This window comes from Oratosquilla oratoria, chromosome 20 (genome assembly GCF_046742065.1).
Source record: "Oratosquilla oratoria isolate Oo_2021 chromosome 20, ASM4674206v1, whole genome shotgun sequence".
In the NCBI taxonomy this organism is placed as follows: domain Eukaryota; kingdom Metazoa; phylum Arthropoda; class Malacostraca; order Stomatopoda; family Squillidae; genus Oratosquilla; species Oratosquilla oratoria.
In genome coordinates, this window is record NC_134796.1 from 22,641,143 (window position 1) to 22,659,374 (window position 18,232).

At 36.2% G+C, this 18,232-nt stretch overlaps 1 protein-coding gene across 4 annotated transcripts in view; it reads left to right on the plus strand.

Moving 5' to 3' along the window:
- Positions 1 to 2,118: 2,118 nt before the first annotated feature.
- kuz (zinc-dependent metalloprotease kuz) overlaps positions 2,119 to 18,232 on the plus strand; it is a 594,360-nt gene continuing 578,246 nt past the window's right edge. For 2 of the 4 annotated variants that reach the window (XM_076203722.1, XM_076203723.1), the window contains exon 1: positions 2,190 to 2,305. In XM_076203722.1, the coding sequence (XP_076059837.1) occupies positions 2,303 to 2,305 (3 nt within the window). In that variant the 5' untranslated portion in view covers positions 2,190 to 2,302. Of the gene's footprint in view, positions 2,306 to 18,232 lie in introns of all 4 variants that reach the window. The other 2 variants (XM_076203724.1, XM_076203721.1) reach the window with 2 other exon arrangements.

An 18,232-nucleotide genomic window follows, 5' to 3' on the forward strand; every position in this document is an offset into this window, starting at 1 on the left:
TGCGCGCGCGTATGTGTGCGTGTGATTCGAAGGACCTGCCCTGACCTTAACCATCAGGTGGTCCGTAGTAAGTGCGAACACCTGATCAGAATGTCCACGCTGACTGCATTGGTTACAGACTCCATTCACAATCACGTTCATTCCAACATCGCCCTTCACACTTCCCATGCATATCACACCTGACGTACAACCTTGCCAAGCCAACCGTGGCAAAGGTACACTGGATGCAACATCTCTGAGGGGGTAGCTTAGGGGTTCAGCAGGGGATCTTGAAGGCTGACAGATTAATCCTATTCAAGTTTCCTCCCACCATCACACTCAGCTCTCCCTTCAGTACAGATTCCTCGTCTGCCTCACCTAAGCCCAATTTCAGCACCAATATTACCTTTCCCTGTCTACTCCGCCATTTTTCTGTTTTTATTCGAGACATGAAATGAATTTAATAACCATACATATCTAGCATTTCCTTACGTCCTTCCACTAGTTAGTAATCTATACCACCGATGTTCCGTTACTGTAACCTCAGATTTTGTGTGTGCGAGGCCTTGCCAAAGGGTAACCTATAAGTACCTGCGCTCCTCCCCCACTCCATCTGTTCCATGTGCTTCGATAATAAAAAAAAAGTTCCACGTGATTTACCACGGCCTTAGATGGACCACGCTTTAGACTGATGATCGACCGCTATCACCCTCCTCAATGTGAGCTCAGAGCTCGTGTTTGGCCTGATTTATGGGTAATGCTGTGACCTTACAAATACCCGCACAACACTTTGCCCACCAGAACTGGAGTGACCACTACACCATTTGAAATCTGGGATTCCATTTAACTCTTATAGACATGTGACGCTGGGCTTTCATCCTTGTCGGAAACAAAATATAATACAAATACCCAGCTTTACCAATGTATCGGACATGTGAACTTTCGTTGTTGATAACTCGGTGACAAATTGAAAAAAGTGACGCCTCAGGTTATGTAGCCTGTAGAATCTGTAAGACTGTAGTGTACTGAAAGATGTATGGTTCTTCCACCCCTCCATCCCACCCATCAACGAAACCTTAAAATCACCTCTAAACGGTATTTCCACCTTCTTAAGAATCCCAAACATAAAAGAACCACTATGTTTTTACGGTTTAATTAACGCACATTACGAGGGGGAAAATTACCAGTTTTTGAAGAAGATTGTTTCGATATGTTTCTGTCGCATACAGCTCAAGAAAATTACTGGTTTCTTCATGAGTATAATGTAAGAAACTGTGTCTTTTTACATTCTAAATTACATCAGTCTACGTTTCATTTCAGTCAATGTATATTTCACGTGCACTAATACCATACAGTAAGATATTCCCAGGAATAATAATTACACTGCGGAGATCATGCTATGAATCTCTATGTATATGGAACCATATAAGACTGTCCATTGGCAAAGATTATGCAGTCTTGATAGATACTCAATGGGGCTGTCCATTGCCGTGTGGGTTTGATAACATACATAGATGATTTCTGATAGAAGGCCTCTCTTCCTGTGATACCAGAAGCATAGATGCATGTGAAAGTACACTTCATATAATGAATACAAATGAGTAAACCAAAATACATTGATATTGAGGGAAAGCGTATAGAGTAGTTATTAAAATTGTTGTATTTTGTCAACGGACCAAATGTAGCCTACTGTAACTGTGTGTATACATTTTTCTTAGTTTCTTTTTCCAATGGGGAAGATTAAAATTTGTGCATTTACCTCATCATTTTGACTTTAAAAATACATGGTCTTATCTGTCATTCCTGCTTCCCTAATAGAGTAATAGATACTGTACTTTGAAAGCAATTACATGACGGAACCAATGAGTTTTTATCAAGCTTTCAAGCAGCAACTATTCAAAGAAAACGAATTCCGTTTTCTGTGTAGAGTTATCAGTTTTATTTTATTTTAGACTATAATTTGTCAATTACATGTAACAAACATTAAGTTAATACCTTAAAGATGTATATTTCATTAAATTCCATAGCAACTATTGATTAAAATACATACCTATTTAAGCAATACCAAAAATTAAAATAGCCGAGTTGAAACGCTCTATCCAAACGTGTCTTTGGTATCCATATATTCATCCTACGCTCGTGACGTCATTTCAGTGTGCTATGATTGTGAGAAGAAAAAGGACCTAATGTGAATAATTTCATTCTTTTGGACTCCCTAGATGTGCTATATGTTAAATTTTAAGAAAAATTTTAGTGCCTCTAAACATGGGATTATGGAGCTTCGCCTGTGTATATCTCATATCTTCACTGTGGCCCCTAAGTGATGGTAAGTAATGGTTTGTTATGAGTACTGTAAACTGTCATCAGCTGAGAGGGTTGGACAAACGGCAAATCCAACAGGATGCTGTGAGTCACTGACCCTACATATTTGATCACCTGGTTTGCTTACCAGGTTGGTTGTCGTCTATCAGATAAATGGATCATAAAATCAGTTTGTCCTCTATCTTGAACAGGCGGGAAGTCCATAACCTCTGGCACGCCATCCCTCCGATAGGAACATCCAGGGGAGAAAATTCAACTGAATTGGGTGGGAGTTCTCAAACATTGTCGATTAGATGTTGTGCCATTATATACAGATGAATATCGTATAGGTAACTGAGCGTGTTACTTCACAAGTGATTGCATATGGAATTCCTTGTTGAGAATTATGGGGAAAATATAAATGAATTGTATTCTCCAGACCAATTGTCATTGAGGCAGTGAAGCATCCATAGATTTTATGCTAACATAATAAATATGACCACATTAGATACTGTACTCTGGAAAATTGTATTGAAAAACTGGATGTTCATAAACCTTTGTTGTATTAGGGAATTATATGCTTTGTTTGCTGCTCATTCACATTTGAAGTGAAAATTAAATTGAGTGATTATACTTTGTTATTAAAACTGCAAACTATTCAGTTTTATGGAATATGTACATACATATACCAAAAGGCTTTTTCCCCCTGACAACAGGGAAGGTAGCCGAAAAACAAAAGCAAAAAATCCACTCCCACCCATTCCATCCCTACATACTCCACTCCCATCCTCCCACTTCCCTCCCTCTTATCTTGGCTCCTCCTAGATGATGGGTCATCTCTGTATCTCACCCGCTGTCCAGGGTCAGAAGCAGTGTTGCAAGATACAGCACATCCACAGCAAAGCCGCTTTATTAAATTTGCAACACCCCTCTCTGTCACTTCATGCAGAAATGAAGAAGACAGAAATCCTTTGGGCTGCATCAAATTATTTCTCACACTCCCTCACCCACCATTGCCCACCCACTCCCCCTGATGCATCATAGCATTATTCATACACAACCATTCTCCATTCACCCCTATTTTCTGCCCTCTCCTGTCCTTCCTCAACAGACATCCCCCACTCTCCCAATGCCCCTTTTACCCCCATCCATCCATCCCATCCCCAGGCACCCCCTTATGTTCACTCCCTCCACACCTCTTTTACAAGTCTTTCTTCACTCATTCTTTCCTTGTGTCCAAACCATCCCAATACTCTTTCATCAACCCCACCTCCCAACTCCCCTTCCACCCCTTTTTCCCTCACCTCTTTGTTTCCCACTCCATCCAACCTAGCAACTCCCATCACTCTTCTCAGGTACTTTCTCCTCTTGTACATCTCATCACCCTACCTTCACCCACATTTATCTCCACCCAGCCTCCCAAACTCTGTCACTAACTTCTTCAATCCCTCCTCTGATCCTGCCACAAGCACAGCATTGTCTGCAAACAAAAACTGGCCTATCTCCCACTTCTCTCCATTTTTCTAAACTATCTCTTATCCCCAACCCACCACCCTTGCATTTACCTCTTGCACCACCCCATCCATGTATAAATTGAACAGCCAAGGCAATGTAACACATCCATGACAAAGTCCCACCATTACCTCAAACCACCCGCTCTCCATTTCTGATTCTAACACAAGCTCTGCTACTCTCATAAAAACTCTTGACTGCTCTTAAAAGTCCTCTTCCCATCCCACATATCTGCAATATGTGATTGTCTTTAATTATAACGAAAGGAGAAATAATGATCAGTAGAACAAATATTAAGAATTAGGTGTATGAAAAATATTGATTTCTTGAAATAAACTCTGACATATGCTATATTTTAAATGTACACTTGCATTTGTTTACTTTCAAGTTCAGCTTTTATTTCTGAGCATTGCCAATTATGAAAAATGTCAGTGTTCTATTTCCTGTTTCCAGTTTTTTAGAAGTGCACATCTACACAATATAGCATTAGAAGATAAAATTTTAATTTTGTAAATTGTAATACATCAACTTGGTATATGTTTTTCTTGGCAGAAATCAATAACAAAAAAACCTTGCTGAAAACAAATATACTTCCGAACAAAGTTGCGAGCATAGCATCAAGACGCCATGTCGTAATCTGTCCAGTCCAGTCACTCAGTCAGTTAGATAATGGTTTTCATGTTGTGTACCAGGTGTTCTCCAAATCCAGGTGGCATTATAAGTGTTGTTACAAAGACAATAGGGCTCCCTTCAAGCTATGCAACAACTCAATTCCCCACAGTCCAATCAAGTATTTAATCAGACTGTGAGCATCCGTGACAACGACCACCTAGATGATGTTTAGAATTACAGGTACCACATTACAAAATACAGCTTAAGTTAGGCAGGTTAGGTTAGAATAGATGAATTTATCATCCTTTCATTTCTTCAACCTTGGCATCTATCAAAACAAATATGGTGTATATTTCACCTGCCGTGACTTTGTTTGTTGATGAGTTGGTTTTAGCAACTTTTTTGTTACGGTATTAATTTCTGCCAAGAAAAATGCATATTACGTTGATGCATCATAATTTACAAATTTGATTGTTAATTTTCTATTGCTATATTGCATAAGTGTGCATTTCTAAAAATTTACAGTTTCCATACTTTGATTTCATGGAAATTATCAAATTTAGCAAATATTAGCATTATAACCTAGTTCAGCTAAAGAAAATCAATATATATTTGGTATACCTGGGTTTTCTGTCTTCTCATTTCATTTGTATATTGTTTAGAAACTTTGAATTAGAGGTTGAAACATAAAAGTACAAAGTATAGACTAATGCAATATGCACAAGTTTTCAAGTAGTTTATTATACTTTGATATTAGCAGGATCAGTAACTTTTTATAGCAATGGGAATACAGTACTGTTAAAGTAAGTCATTTTACTGTAGGTAGCATGAACAGATTTTAGGGATTGTGATGTTAATAGTAACAATTGTTGCCTTGAGTTTCATTTTGAATTTGCAACACCACAGTGGCCAGCAATGGTCCTCAGGCCCTTCCATAGATTGGACTGTTGTTCATGATTTATTGTAGGACTGTTTCAATGTTGCCAGCTTGTAGCAGTAGGAGATGGTCAATCATATGTTGTCAGTTCTCTTTATGTGAAAAAGAGGAGGAAACATGGTTTAAGCCAATGGAGAGAAATATTAGGTCTTATGTGTATCCAAACAATTTTGTGTTAATACTGTTTCTTTGTTTGTTGGTGAGCAGAGCATGGACTTGCCAGTGCTTTTCTTGCTTGTGGCATACAATATTTACTGATTATTTCTATTATTTCTAGGTGTGGTGTCATATCACAGTCAGTCTGTTGCCCCAAGCCTCACTAAGGGCCCTTTCACACTAGTTGCCTACCATTATTTTAAATTGAGCCTTTCACACTACATCACTGTGGTTGCCCAGTTGCACAACAGGCTATGGCTGTTGCCCGCTCTGGTAACAAGTGACTGTCACTGGCAGTTGCCGTCACCAACCATCTCTTTTTCTTGACCAGCAAAGCCAACAGAAGCACCTCTGTTGATGCCATTCTTTCGACGAATGAGATGATGAGAAAGGATTCCACAACTCTGTGACAGTCACTGGTCGCTTGCATTTGCCCGAGACTCACACTAGGCAACTAGTGAAGGTCACTAGTTGCCTAGTATGAAAGGGGCTTTACAGGTAACCTGTGGCCTCTAGGAAACTGGCAACAGCCTCTGGGCAGGACCATAAATCACTTAAAGGACTGAGGCGTTGTGGATCTGGTGATTGACAGTATGGGGTGTTCTGTGTAGTAGTTGCATCTGTAGCCAGGCCTACTTTGTGTTTGTACCATCTTGATGGAGAGTGTCCTGTGTGCAGGTGTGTTAGTGAGGTTCTTGTCTGACGTGGGAGGTTTTTCCTTGGGATTTATATCTGGGGGCTGTTGTTTGAGTACTTTTGTGGGAACTATTCCAAGAAATTGTTAGAATGAGGATTTATAGAGAAATAATCTAGATTGTGTGACTTTTTAACCACTTCATTATGTGTCAAATTCTTGTGTGAAGTATCGGCTGCCATATGAATGATGCATCACACTACTCTCATTATAAGATATAATGTCATTGCTGTATTACTCATTCTTTTTTACTCTAATAATAAACACATAAAACATGATCAAAACAGTTCACAGAATCTGGGGTAATTTATGTACAACTACAAAAAATATATATATAATCAAGACACCAACGTCAGCATCCTCATGTACCCACTCGTGCCTCATGACGCGTACATAGGTGTCATCATACCAAAGTGGTTAAGGTTCTTGGGGTGATGGCGGCTGGAATGGATTGTAATGTTTTACATAGGGACTCCTGACCAAGGGATTGAGACATTGGTTTTGTTCATATTGTTGCTATTTACAAGTGAAATAATTTTTGTTGTACAGTTTTTGTTTATCGATTGCTCATGTGAGTGTTATCAAGACAACCCAATCCAAGATTAAACACAAAATGAGAAGTGATACTTGCAACTATAAGCCATAGGCTAAGTAATATAAATTGTTACACAAGTTCTAAACCTTAAAGATGGGTATTACTGTGTGCTCTTGTGCATTTACCCATTAAAGCTCAGTGACTAGCTTAATGATTTTTGTTGTGGCTGATGCCAGGTGGCTTTATTCAGTATAGTTGGACTTCTGACCTGAGGGTGAATGAGTATTATGATGAACCCATGAAGACTCGTTTGCAAATTTTACAGGCTTTGTGGTGTCCCTACTGACCTCATATTTTGGTGGCTGTGCTGCCCAACCTATTTGTGTAATTGTAGAAATTTGTAATATTTGATGTTTTACTTTGTCTTATTAAGACTTCTGCTTGGCAGGCATGTTTTGAGTGAGCATTGACAGTGACTTGAATGGACCTTTGCTTTTTAAGTGCTTTGTACTTATGTGATCCCAGGTTCAATCCCAGGAGCTAGTAGTGACTACTACCAGCCCTAGATATTTGAGTATGAATTTAAGTTATCCCTAGAATATTATCATACTCTTACCTGTGACAGTTTATATTCCTTACATTTGTTGATTAGATAATTTGTATTAGTAATTAGCTTGAATTGCTTGTAAAATAATGATTTTATACTGAAATAAAATAAATTCATATTGAGTGTGTACCCATAGCCTATGGCATACCATGAAACTAAAGCTGCTTGTATAACAAACAAGTAGAAGGTTCCAGGGCTTCTGATTTTCATTTATCAATTAATCATGGTGTTCATGGACCAACAATAGGTACCTGCATGAGGTTGTCCTGCAAGAACCATGGCAGAGAGTCATCTCCCTGCCGACGATCTTCAAACCTTGTCAACTTCCTTGCTTCCATTTGGGGGTGCATGGCCCTTCGTCTTCAGGCTGGGTCCCTGATCTCTATTTATCTACTTGTGTTTCCCCAATTCTAAAAGCAATACTTGAGCTGACAAACAACAACTCTCCTCTTACCATTACTATCAACTAGTGCAACAGAAACAGTCCCAAACTAACATGGTTCAGCAGACATCAGAGAGCACTGGGAAGGCCCAAGTTGAAGCTTATGTCATTTATGGCTAAAATTAGATTTATTCCTATGTATCTCATCAATATCCCTTGTATCTCCTCTCCCTTCTTGCTCTCTCTCTCTGTGTATTTACCTGGTTGTATTTTATGGGATGAGAGCTATGCTCGTAGTGACCCGTTTTCGTATCTCTCCGCATCCAGTTTATTCTTAAAATCATATATAGTTTTGGCACTCACTGTTTCTCCATTTAGTTTGTTCCAGACATCAATCACTATGTGGGAAGCTATTCTTTTTCAGGTCTCTTCTGTAACTGTCTTTCTTTAGCTTCTTTTTGTGTCCTCTTGTTTCTCTTGTGTCTCACTTTAATATGTTGTCTCAATCGAGAATTTCCATCCCTTTCATAATTCTGTAAATGGTCAACAAATCACCTCTTTCTCCTCTGTTTCAGTGTTGATAGATGTAATTTCTGCAATATTTGTTCGTATGTCAAATTTTATAGTGTAGGTGCCATTTTTGTTGCTGCTCTTTGGATTCTTTCTAATTTTCTTATGTTCTTTTTTGTGCTAGGTGCCCATAGTGTTGCAGCATACTCTAGTTTAGGTCTTATTAGTATAACCACTGTTTTCTTTACCATTTCTTCATCCATGTAGTCGAAGGCCACTTTCATTGATCTTAAGTTAAACATCTCTCCAAATAATTTATTGACATGTTTATCAGGTGTCAAGTCACTTAAGATGATCACTCCCAGGTCCCTTTCTTAATCATCTTTTTTTACTTCCTTGTTACCAATTTTATATTGACCTGATATTCTGTTTTTGTTTTTTCCAACTTTCATTGTGCTACATTTCTTAATGTCGAAGTTCATCTCACATCTCTGACTCCATTCCCATATTTTGTCCAGACCTGTCTTCTTGTAGTGATCTGCAATCTTCTTCTGTGATTACTCTCTTGAGTCAGCAAAGAAGTTCATGTAACAATTTACTCCCTCATCCATATCATTTATATATATATGGCAAACATTAAAGGAGCCAATACAGAGCCTTGTGGGATGCCACTCTTCACATCTTCCTAGTTTGAATTTTTGTCTAAGTACCGCTCTCATTTTTCTCCCAATTAAGAAATCCTTCATCCATTCCAGTAGCTTACCTTGTATTCCTCTTATTATTTCAATTTTTCATATTGATTTTTTATGTGGTACTTTGTCAAATGCCTTCTGCAAGTCCAAGAAGGCACAATCTGCCCAGCCATCTCTTTCTTGAATTATCTCAATTAATCTCGAGTAAAAGCATATTAAGTTTGTGGTACATGATCTTCCACTTCTAAAGCCAAATTGTTTAGGGTTTACTATTTTATTTTCATCTGTTTGGTCCATTTGTTTCTGATGATTTTTTCGCATGTTTTTGCTACTGTGCTTGTAAGGGATACTGGTCTGAAGTTTGTAGGATCTTCTTTGTTTCCTCCTTTATATATTGGTATTATGTTTGCATCTTTCCTTCTTTGAGTGAAAAGTCTATTATCTTGTATAATTTGTCTGTCAGTTCATCTATACACTCTTTCAGTATCCAATTTGCAATTTCTTAACATCTAGGTTTTTTATTTGGTCTCTTATTTCTTTCTGTGTTACCTTTATTTCTTTCATTTTAGGGGATCTTTCTTGTTGTCCATCTTCCCAAAGTAGTGAGCTCTCAATTGTAAAAACAGACCTGAAATGTCTGATCATAACTTCTACCATTTCTGTGTCATCTATATATTCTTTATCTCCTTCATGCAGTTTCACTATTTCATGTTTATCCTTTAGTTTGTCATATATCTGTAAAAGAGTTTAGGTTGATCCATACATAATTTGTCTATAATATCTTTTTCATAATTTCTTGTTTCTTTCCTGCGTATATTCACATATTCGTTCCTAAGGTTTATATACGTTTGCATTTGGATGTTTTTTTTTTTTTTTGTCTCTTTTCCAGGCTTTGTCTCTTCTGTCTTTAGCCTCACTGCACCTTTTGTTATACCAACACTTTATGCAAATCTCTTATTGTTTCATCTTTGGTACATATTTATAAATTCCTTCCTTGTACTTTTCTTTGAATATGTTCCATTTGTCTTCTATCTTTGTTTCCTCTTTGGAGAATTTATCCCAGTTTGTGTTTTGGAAAATTTTCTTAGTTTTACAAAATCTGTTTTGTTGTACATTAATCTTCCTTCTCTATGTTTATCATTCCTACCTGCATTGTTTTCTTTTTTTTTTTTTTTTTTTTTTTTTTTTCAAACTCTGTTAGTATATGGTCACTCTTTCCAATTGGTGTTTTATACTACATTTTGTTCACAATATTTGGTTTAGAAGTTAATATTAACCCCTTGAGTACCGGATGTGTGTTTTGTGACACCTGCGTGTCACGGCTGAGTGCACCCGCCAGGAACCGAGCATGCTACCCGTGACACACACGTGTCACAGTTATAAGCTGTGTGCATTGAGGGCTCTCAAGGCCTCAGTTTCTGGGTTATTTCTACCCACATGGTGGCAAGTGTCTGTGTTTACAAACATAAGGCTCCAGCCATTCATGGGACGGTTTGAAACATTTGTTTACGTAAGATTGACGTGTCGGTAACGGTGTTAAATCTAATTTCAACGGTTCCTCATTGTTTCTATACCTAGTATTATCCTTAACCCATTGTGTTAAGGTGTATTCGATGGTCATATCCAGTAGAATGTTGCTCCAAAGTTTTTCCCCTTTTTCTATCATTTCTTCCCAGATTATATCCTTTGCATTAAAATCGCCCATGATTACTATGTTACTACCCTCTTTCAGTAACTCATTTAGTGCATTCATTGTGTCTTCCGGTAATTTAGAATGATCGCTGTCATACCAAGCCTGTGTTTTTGATGGTGCATACACTACTACAAATTTTCTGCTTTTCATCTTTTTGTTTACAATTTTGATCAAAATTAATTCTACATTGCCTTGACCTTCATTAATCTTTGTCACATTTAGACCCATTTTGGTCAATATCATGACACCTCCCTGCTTTGCTGTTCTATTTTTCACCCAGTGGTTGTATAGACCTTGTCCCACTATACTTGATGATAGAGGTCCTTTCAGTTTTGTCTCCACAATTCCCATAATGTCAGCTTTCTCTATTTCTAGATAGTCGTTTAGTTCATCAATTCCAAAGATCATGCCACTTTTAGTTTCATATTTTCTTCTCTTTTTTGGTTTAAGTTTCCATTTTTCTGATGTACCATTTTTTCAGTCTCAAGTCCAGCACTTTCCAAAAAAAAAAAATTCCCTCTGTTCCTTTCTCATTTCTATCATTGGCTACAATTCTGAGAGCTTTGTCTTTCTCTTTTTCCTCGTGACTCATTTCCTTTTTTATCCATATATGTTTGAATTTCTCGCTATTTGCCAATTTAACCACTTTCGATAATACCTCCTCAGCTATCTTTTGAGTTCCTAGTTTTATTTTCAGAGGTCTATGTTGTTTTTCTTTTGAATATTTGCCTATCCTGTGGATTTCGTCAGTTTCCTTAGCAAAATTTTGCCCTTCATCCTATATTTCTTTCAAAAATTTCTTAGCTGTTTCCTTCTCCTTTTCTCTCTGGTATTTATACATATCATATTTTTCCTGGATATCATGGACCACAATGCACTTACCTCTGTCAACTGTATCTCTCACTCAATTTTCCTTTTCTTTACTTTCTTAACTGTGTCTTTTGTATTTGCCTCCATCTGCTTTTGGGTCATTCCATATGAAACCTACCAATGACTTATAACTCATTGTCACAGATTTTGATGAAATTTGGTGTGCAAGTAGAACTCGGTGAGACAAATTGATTGAGACTAGTCTCACGTTTCTATCTTTTATAGAACCAGAATTATGGTTTCCGACAATTTTGAGAAAAATCGAAATTTTGAAGGTACGGCCTAATTTCAGACATGCATAACTTTGTTAGTTTTTGTCGTAGAACATTCATTCATATGTCATTGTAAAGCTAATGAGTAGCTCTGCAACTTTTATTCTATTCATTTTTTACCTATGAGGTCAAATAAAAAAGTACCATTTGACCTTGACCTTTGACCTTGAATAACAAAAAACACGCCATCTTCGATTTTTTTCATTTTTTGTACAAATATTCACCATCATCTTAATAACCTTCATGCCAAATTTGATAGTGGGACATACAGGGGATCAGAAGTTACAGGCACTTAAATAACTATAGGTATAAGAAAATTTTGGTATTTTTTTATATGTATTATTTTTAGAAATTCAAATCTCGGTTATTTTTAATCATAAAATGTTCACTAACATACCATTTTAAAGCTGATGATTAGCTCTACAACGTTTATTCTATGCACTTTTTACCTTCAAGGTCAAATAAAAAAGTTGTGAACGACCACTGACCTTGAAAAATTTAAAATGCCGTCATTTTGTGTTTTATTGTTTGTAAATTGTAATTCTACCTAATTAATTTTACACTAAATACCTGACTATTTAAAACTTATCATACTATTAAAGTATCATACTCATGACTGAGCATGTCTGCTATGGTCCATGGTGGCAAAGCCACTACCAAATTGTACACAATTTGGTATCCCCATCGCCTAAGGGGCCACCCCTGATAGCTCAGCAGAAAAAAGCCACAGGTCCCTCCACCCACCCTGGATTTTAATTATTATTAAGATAATTTTTCATTTAATAATTCAGATGCTTTTTTAATTTCTTTATCAGAGAGATTGTATGTTCTTCCTGTTGCAGTTTGTGGATCTACAATGCTTAAAATGTCCTTCTCTGGTACAATTAAAATATCTGGTATTCGTGGATATTTGAAAGAAGGAGAAGGTCCATTAGGTTCCAAAAATGTTAGTTTTACTTCCATTAAATCTGAATATGTTTCTAGGACACATGCCAAATACCATTTTTGGTCATACATTGCTGTCACAAATCCTTTGATTTCTTCAAATATGAAATTGGTCTGTTTACGTATTCTTACGGTTTTATCATCAGTGCTATTTGATACAAATTTTACTTTGAGTTCTGACAGAGATGTTGGAACAAAGCTATGCAGTTTCTGAGTGCCTGGTATTGTGCAAGCGATGTTAAATCTTTCTTCCAGTAATGTTTTTTCTTAGACCATTCTTCTTGAGAGGCATATAAAAAATGTATGCCTGGAATGTTTTCTTTTCCAAATTCATAGAGTTGTCTTGGTGTCATGATTTGGTTGTTGTAGGCTCTCTGCAGACTAGCTTTTGCTGCTAATCTTTTAATAGTTCCACCCAACCCATCACATGGTCCTTTGCCATGTGAAGTGGCAAAAAAATGCCATTCTGCTTTCATATCAAAGTCCTTTTCATGATGACACAAGTTTATGAAATTTTTAAAATTTTTATACTGGGAGGCAGCACCATCTGAAAAATAAATCAATTTATTTATTTCTCCAGGAATTTTTGTTTTCAAAATTTCTATAACTTTTTTTTGAAATAAATGTACTGCAATGGTGTCGTGGTGTAAACAATCAGAAATAATTACAGCATTTAGATGTTTAAGCTCTTCCTCATCACATCTTAATAAACAGCTCACTCAAAGAAGGAAAGATACCCGAGGACTGGAAAAACGCTAACATTGTACCAATACACAAAGGAGGAAACAAAGAAGAACCCACCAACTATAGGCCAGTATCACTAACAAGCACCATTGCCAAAATTTGTGAGAAAATAATCAAGAATAGATGGGTAAAACATCTGGAAGACAATGACATATTAAACCCAAGACAATTCGGATTCAGACAAGGAAGATCATGCTCCACAAACTTAATATGCTTTTACTCAAGACTAATAGACATAGTGCAAGAAAGAAATGGATGGGCTGATTGTGCATTCCTAGACTTGCAAAAAGCCTTTGACAAAGTACCACACAGAAAACTACTAAAAAAACTGGAACACATAGGAGGAATACAGGGAAACCTACTAAAATGGATAGAGGACTTTCTGACTGGTAGAAAGATGAGAGTAGTGCTCAGAGAAAAATATTCAGACTGGAAAGAGGTGATCAGTGGAGTACCGCAAGGATCTGTGCTGGCACCAATAATGTTTGCTATCTATATGAATGACATGGATGAGGACGTGAACTGCTACATGAGCTTCTTTGCCGATGACGCCAAACTGCTAAGGAAAATAGAAACTGATGAGGACTGTGAAGCACTGCAAGAAGACCTAAATAGGGTATGGAACTGGAGTCAGAAATGGGAAGTGGACTTTAATACTAAGAAGTGTAGCATAATGGAGTTTGGAAAAAGCAAAAACAGAATATCAGGAAAATATACAATTGGAACCAAAGAAGTAAAGAAAGTAGGATCCGAAAAAGATTTGGGAGTAATTATCACGAACGACTTGTCCTATGATATACAGATTAACAAAATTGTCGGGGAGACTTACAATTTGCTAAGATCAATAAAAGTGGCGTTTACATACTTGGACGAAGACATGATGAAAAAAATATTGGTTACATTGATAAGGCCTAGATTAGAGTATGCAGCGACATTGTGGTCCCCCAGTACCAAAAAGAATATAAAGAAAATAGAAAGAATCCAAAGAGCAGCTACAAAAATGGCACCTGCACTTGCAAACCTATCATACAAAGAGAGATTGGCTAAACTGGAGTTACCGACACTGGAGCAAAGAAGAGAGAGAGGTGACCTATTGACCATCTACAGAATCATGAAAGGCACAGAGGTACTCGATAGTGAGAACTTACTTAACTGGGACAAAAGAAACACAAGAGGACATGGAAAGAAAATAAAAAAACATAGCTATAGAAGAGAACTGAAGAAAAACAGTTTTCCTCATAGAGTTTTGGACACTTGGAACAAACTGGACAATGAAATAGTATGCGCAAAAACCATTCATGAGTTTAAAAACAAACTAGACACTGCAAGATACAAAGGCGGGACAACACGAGCATAGCTCCCCTTCCCGCAAAATACAACTAGGTAAATACAACTAGGTAAATACAAAGGGGTGTAATGTAGCTTGTGCATTATTCCAATGAAACCCCTGAGCTGCATCTTGTAAAATGAATGAGTAATTTTCAGCAAAATCTGCCAAAATCAACATTTCTCCATCACCTAATGTTCTCTTTTTCTCAGCGCAAAATTGCGATTGATGCTTTGCAATATAATCATGCCGTTTCAATAATTTAAGATTAGAACAAAATTCTTCAATAAACTCATTTACAGATTTACTGATGGTTTCTAATGTTGTTCGATCTGTAGAAATCCACCTTTTATATGAAATGTCATCAATCATGTGTTTTTCAAAAATTGTCTCTAAATATTCAGCAAAATTATTCGAGAGAGAGTTGCAATCAGAACACTGATGAAAAAAACAGTCAATTGACTTTTCATTGCAAGTAGTAGCAGCTAAGCAACTAGTGTAATCACTCAAATGAATCTCTTCACCTTCTGTACAACAAGAAAGCCCGGATCCTACTATCATCAGCTTAATATTCTGGTGGATGGTGCATACACATACACTATGTGTTCCAGCTCCGCCTGCCAATATGCATTCCTTTGGCCTAAGTTCTGCAAATTTTGAAAACCCTACCTTTAAGGAAGGATGTTTTGTTTTCAATAATTTGTATGCTTCCCTGAGGTTACAAAGAATTAGATGTTTCTGTTCTTGTACCTTAAATCCTCCTTTCCTGACAGATTTATAATCTTTCTTTCCTGGCATAATCCTACTTATTTCCTCAGATTTGTAGAAATGTAAGATAATGTTTTCAGTTTCTTTTGAGAAAGTTGGTAATCTTTTGTTTGGGAGAGCCATGAAACCTTTTTCTTTTACTAAGTTTTTTGCTTGTCTAGCCATATATTGGGTCACCTTGAACTCTTCCTGGATTTTTGATCTGCTCCAGCTTTTTGGAAGAACAGTCAAAATCTGGAGTTTTTCTGAACGTTTTTCTGTTGTATTAAATTTTTCTTTTAGCTGAATAACAATTTCTTCATCTGCATTTGTAACGTGAGAGGCAGATGCTGTTGTATGGTCTTTTGATGTTGATGGTGCTGAACCAATTTGTAATTTACTGCAAATATTATCTTGGATTTTCTTGGCTTTTTCTTCCTTATAGTAAATTCCTTTTTCAAGTCTTTGTTTTTTTACTGGTGACTCTCCAATGATTGATAGAGACTCATTAAGTGCTTTCAGGTCAGTATCTTTGTCAACAAAAACATCATCTTCCGACCTTTTATCTGAAGAAGATGATGATTCATTATCTGTTGTTTCAGGGACTGTTGCTGGTTCATTTTCTATTTCAGTAGTTTGTAATTCTCGACTTCTTTTCGTAATTTCTTTCCTGCATTTGTCACAAATATAATAACCTTCTGTAAGGTTAAATGCAATGTTCTTTGCCACAAAGTCTTCTGACATTTGTCGATTTCCTTTCTTATTAGGATCATCATCATGAAGGTTGATAGGATTACAACACACTTTCTTGAATTTAAAACTTCTTCCAAGCATTTTTAAACTTATTTCTGTTGGTGGGTAAATATTTTATCTGTAAAAAGGATATAAAAAAAATTTAGATATACAAAATATTAGATATTTTATTTATAAATATTATATTTTATTTATTTAATATTAGATAAAAAATTTAGATATACAAATCCTATACACAAGCAGTTTGTATACCTGGATATTGAATACAATAAGGTAAGTAGTGAAGTTTTGTACCCCACAAAAAAAAGTTTTTGTAAGGTTAGACAACTTTTTTATTTGACCTTTTAGGTAGAAAATGCATAGAATAAAAGATGTAGAGCTAATCATCAGCTTTAAAATGGTATATTAGTGAACGTTTTGTGATGAAAAATAACCGAGATATGAATTTTTTGAAATAATACAGATAAAAAAATACCAAAATTTTCTTATACCTATAGTTATTTAAGTGCCTGTAACTTCTGATCCCATGAATGTCCCACTATGAAATTTGGCATGAAGGTTATTAAGATGATGGTGAATATTTGTACAAAAAATGAAAAAAATCGAAGATGGCGTGTTTTTTGTTATTCAAGGTCAAAGGTCAAGGTCAAATGGAACTTTTTTATTTGACCTCATAGGTAAAATATGAATAGAATAAAAGTTGCAGAGCTACTCATTAGCTTTACAATGACATATGAACGAATGTTCTACGACAAAAACTAACAAAGTTATGCATGTTTGAAATTAGGCCGTACCTTCAAAATTTAGATTTTTCTCAAAATTTCCGGAAGCCATAATTCTGGTTCTATAAAAGATAGAAAACGTGAGACTAATCTCAATCAATTTGCCTTACCGAGTTCTACATGCATACCGAATTTCATAAAAATCGGTGACGGTGAGGTTCAAATTTGCAAAAAAATTGGTAGGTTTCATATGGATTTACCCTTTTGTACTATTTCTCTTAAAAGATATTTTTTATTTTCCTGTTCTTGTTTTCATTAATTTTTTTTCAGTGAGGTCTTTCTCTTTAATTGACTCTTCCACCTTTCCAGTTACTACTTGTAATTGGTCTTTGATCTCCTTTTTCAGTTCTTCATTTTTATTTTTGTCCTCATTTTTCATTCTTTTGTTTTCTCTTGAGGATATCAATTTCGCTCTTTAAGTCACATAATTTTCTATTTGTTTGCTCATTACTCTTAGGCAAAAGTAATCAATTCCCTAAGTACAGCTTGGTAGTCCAATTTTAAATCTATGATTTCTTCCATTAAGTTGTTTACTTCACCATTTCTTAATGCATGCTGTGCATGCTCTTACAATGTCACAGCTCTAAAAGGAAGAGCTGGGGGATAATTTTCTCCAACATATTTCACAGAACCACCACAGACAACCTATTGTTGATCCTATAATGAGAAATGAACAAATGGTACACTGTCCATTCTCTGAACTCTAGTGTCAAGCTATCCCAGAGCTGGTTATGTGTGTACTTCATTGTAATGAGTGTTCCCAAGGGTGTTAAGCATTGAATAAGTTGCTCTGTTTGAGGGATGTTTTCTTGGTTGATTTTCCTTGCACATGAGTATCAATTATTGTTTTTTATGTTACAAGCCCACTGGCTACGCCCCTTTTTAGGAAAGTAAAATATCAAAATCATATTGCTTTTTATTTCTTGTCAACATCTAGCTGTTCTCGCAAGTCATCTATATAGGCGATTTGTGCTGGTGTTAAATTTCCGTTCAAAACACCCTTTTTATATTTTTTAAATTATTTTTTTCCTTTAATTAATAACTTTTTTTTTTCCTTGCTTTTCTTGTTTCAAAACTTTGCGAATTGTTAAAGTTTTTGCTTTGGACTCTCTCCATTCCTTTCTAGCATCCTTCTTCTTCATTCGTTCTTCTTCTTCTTCGAGTTCTTCTTCTTCTTCGAGT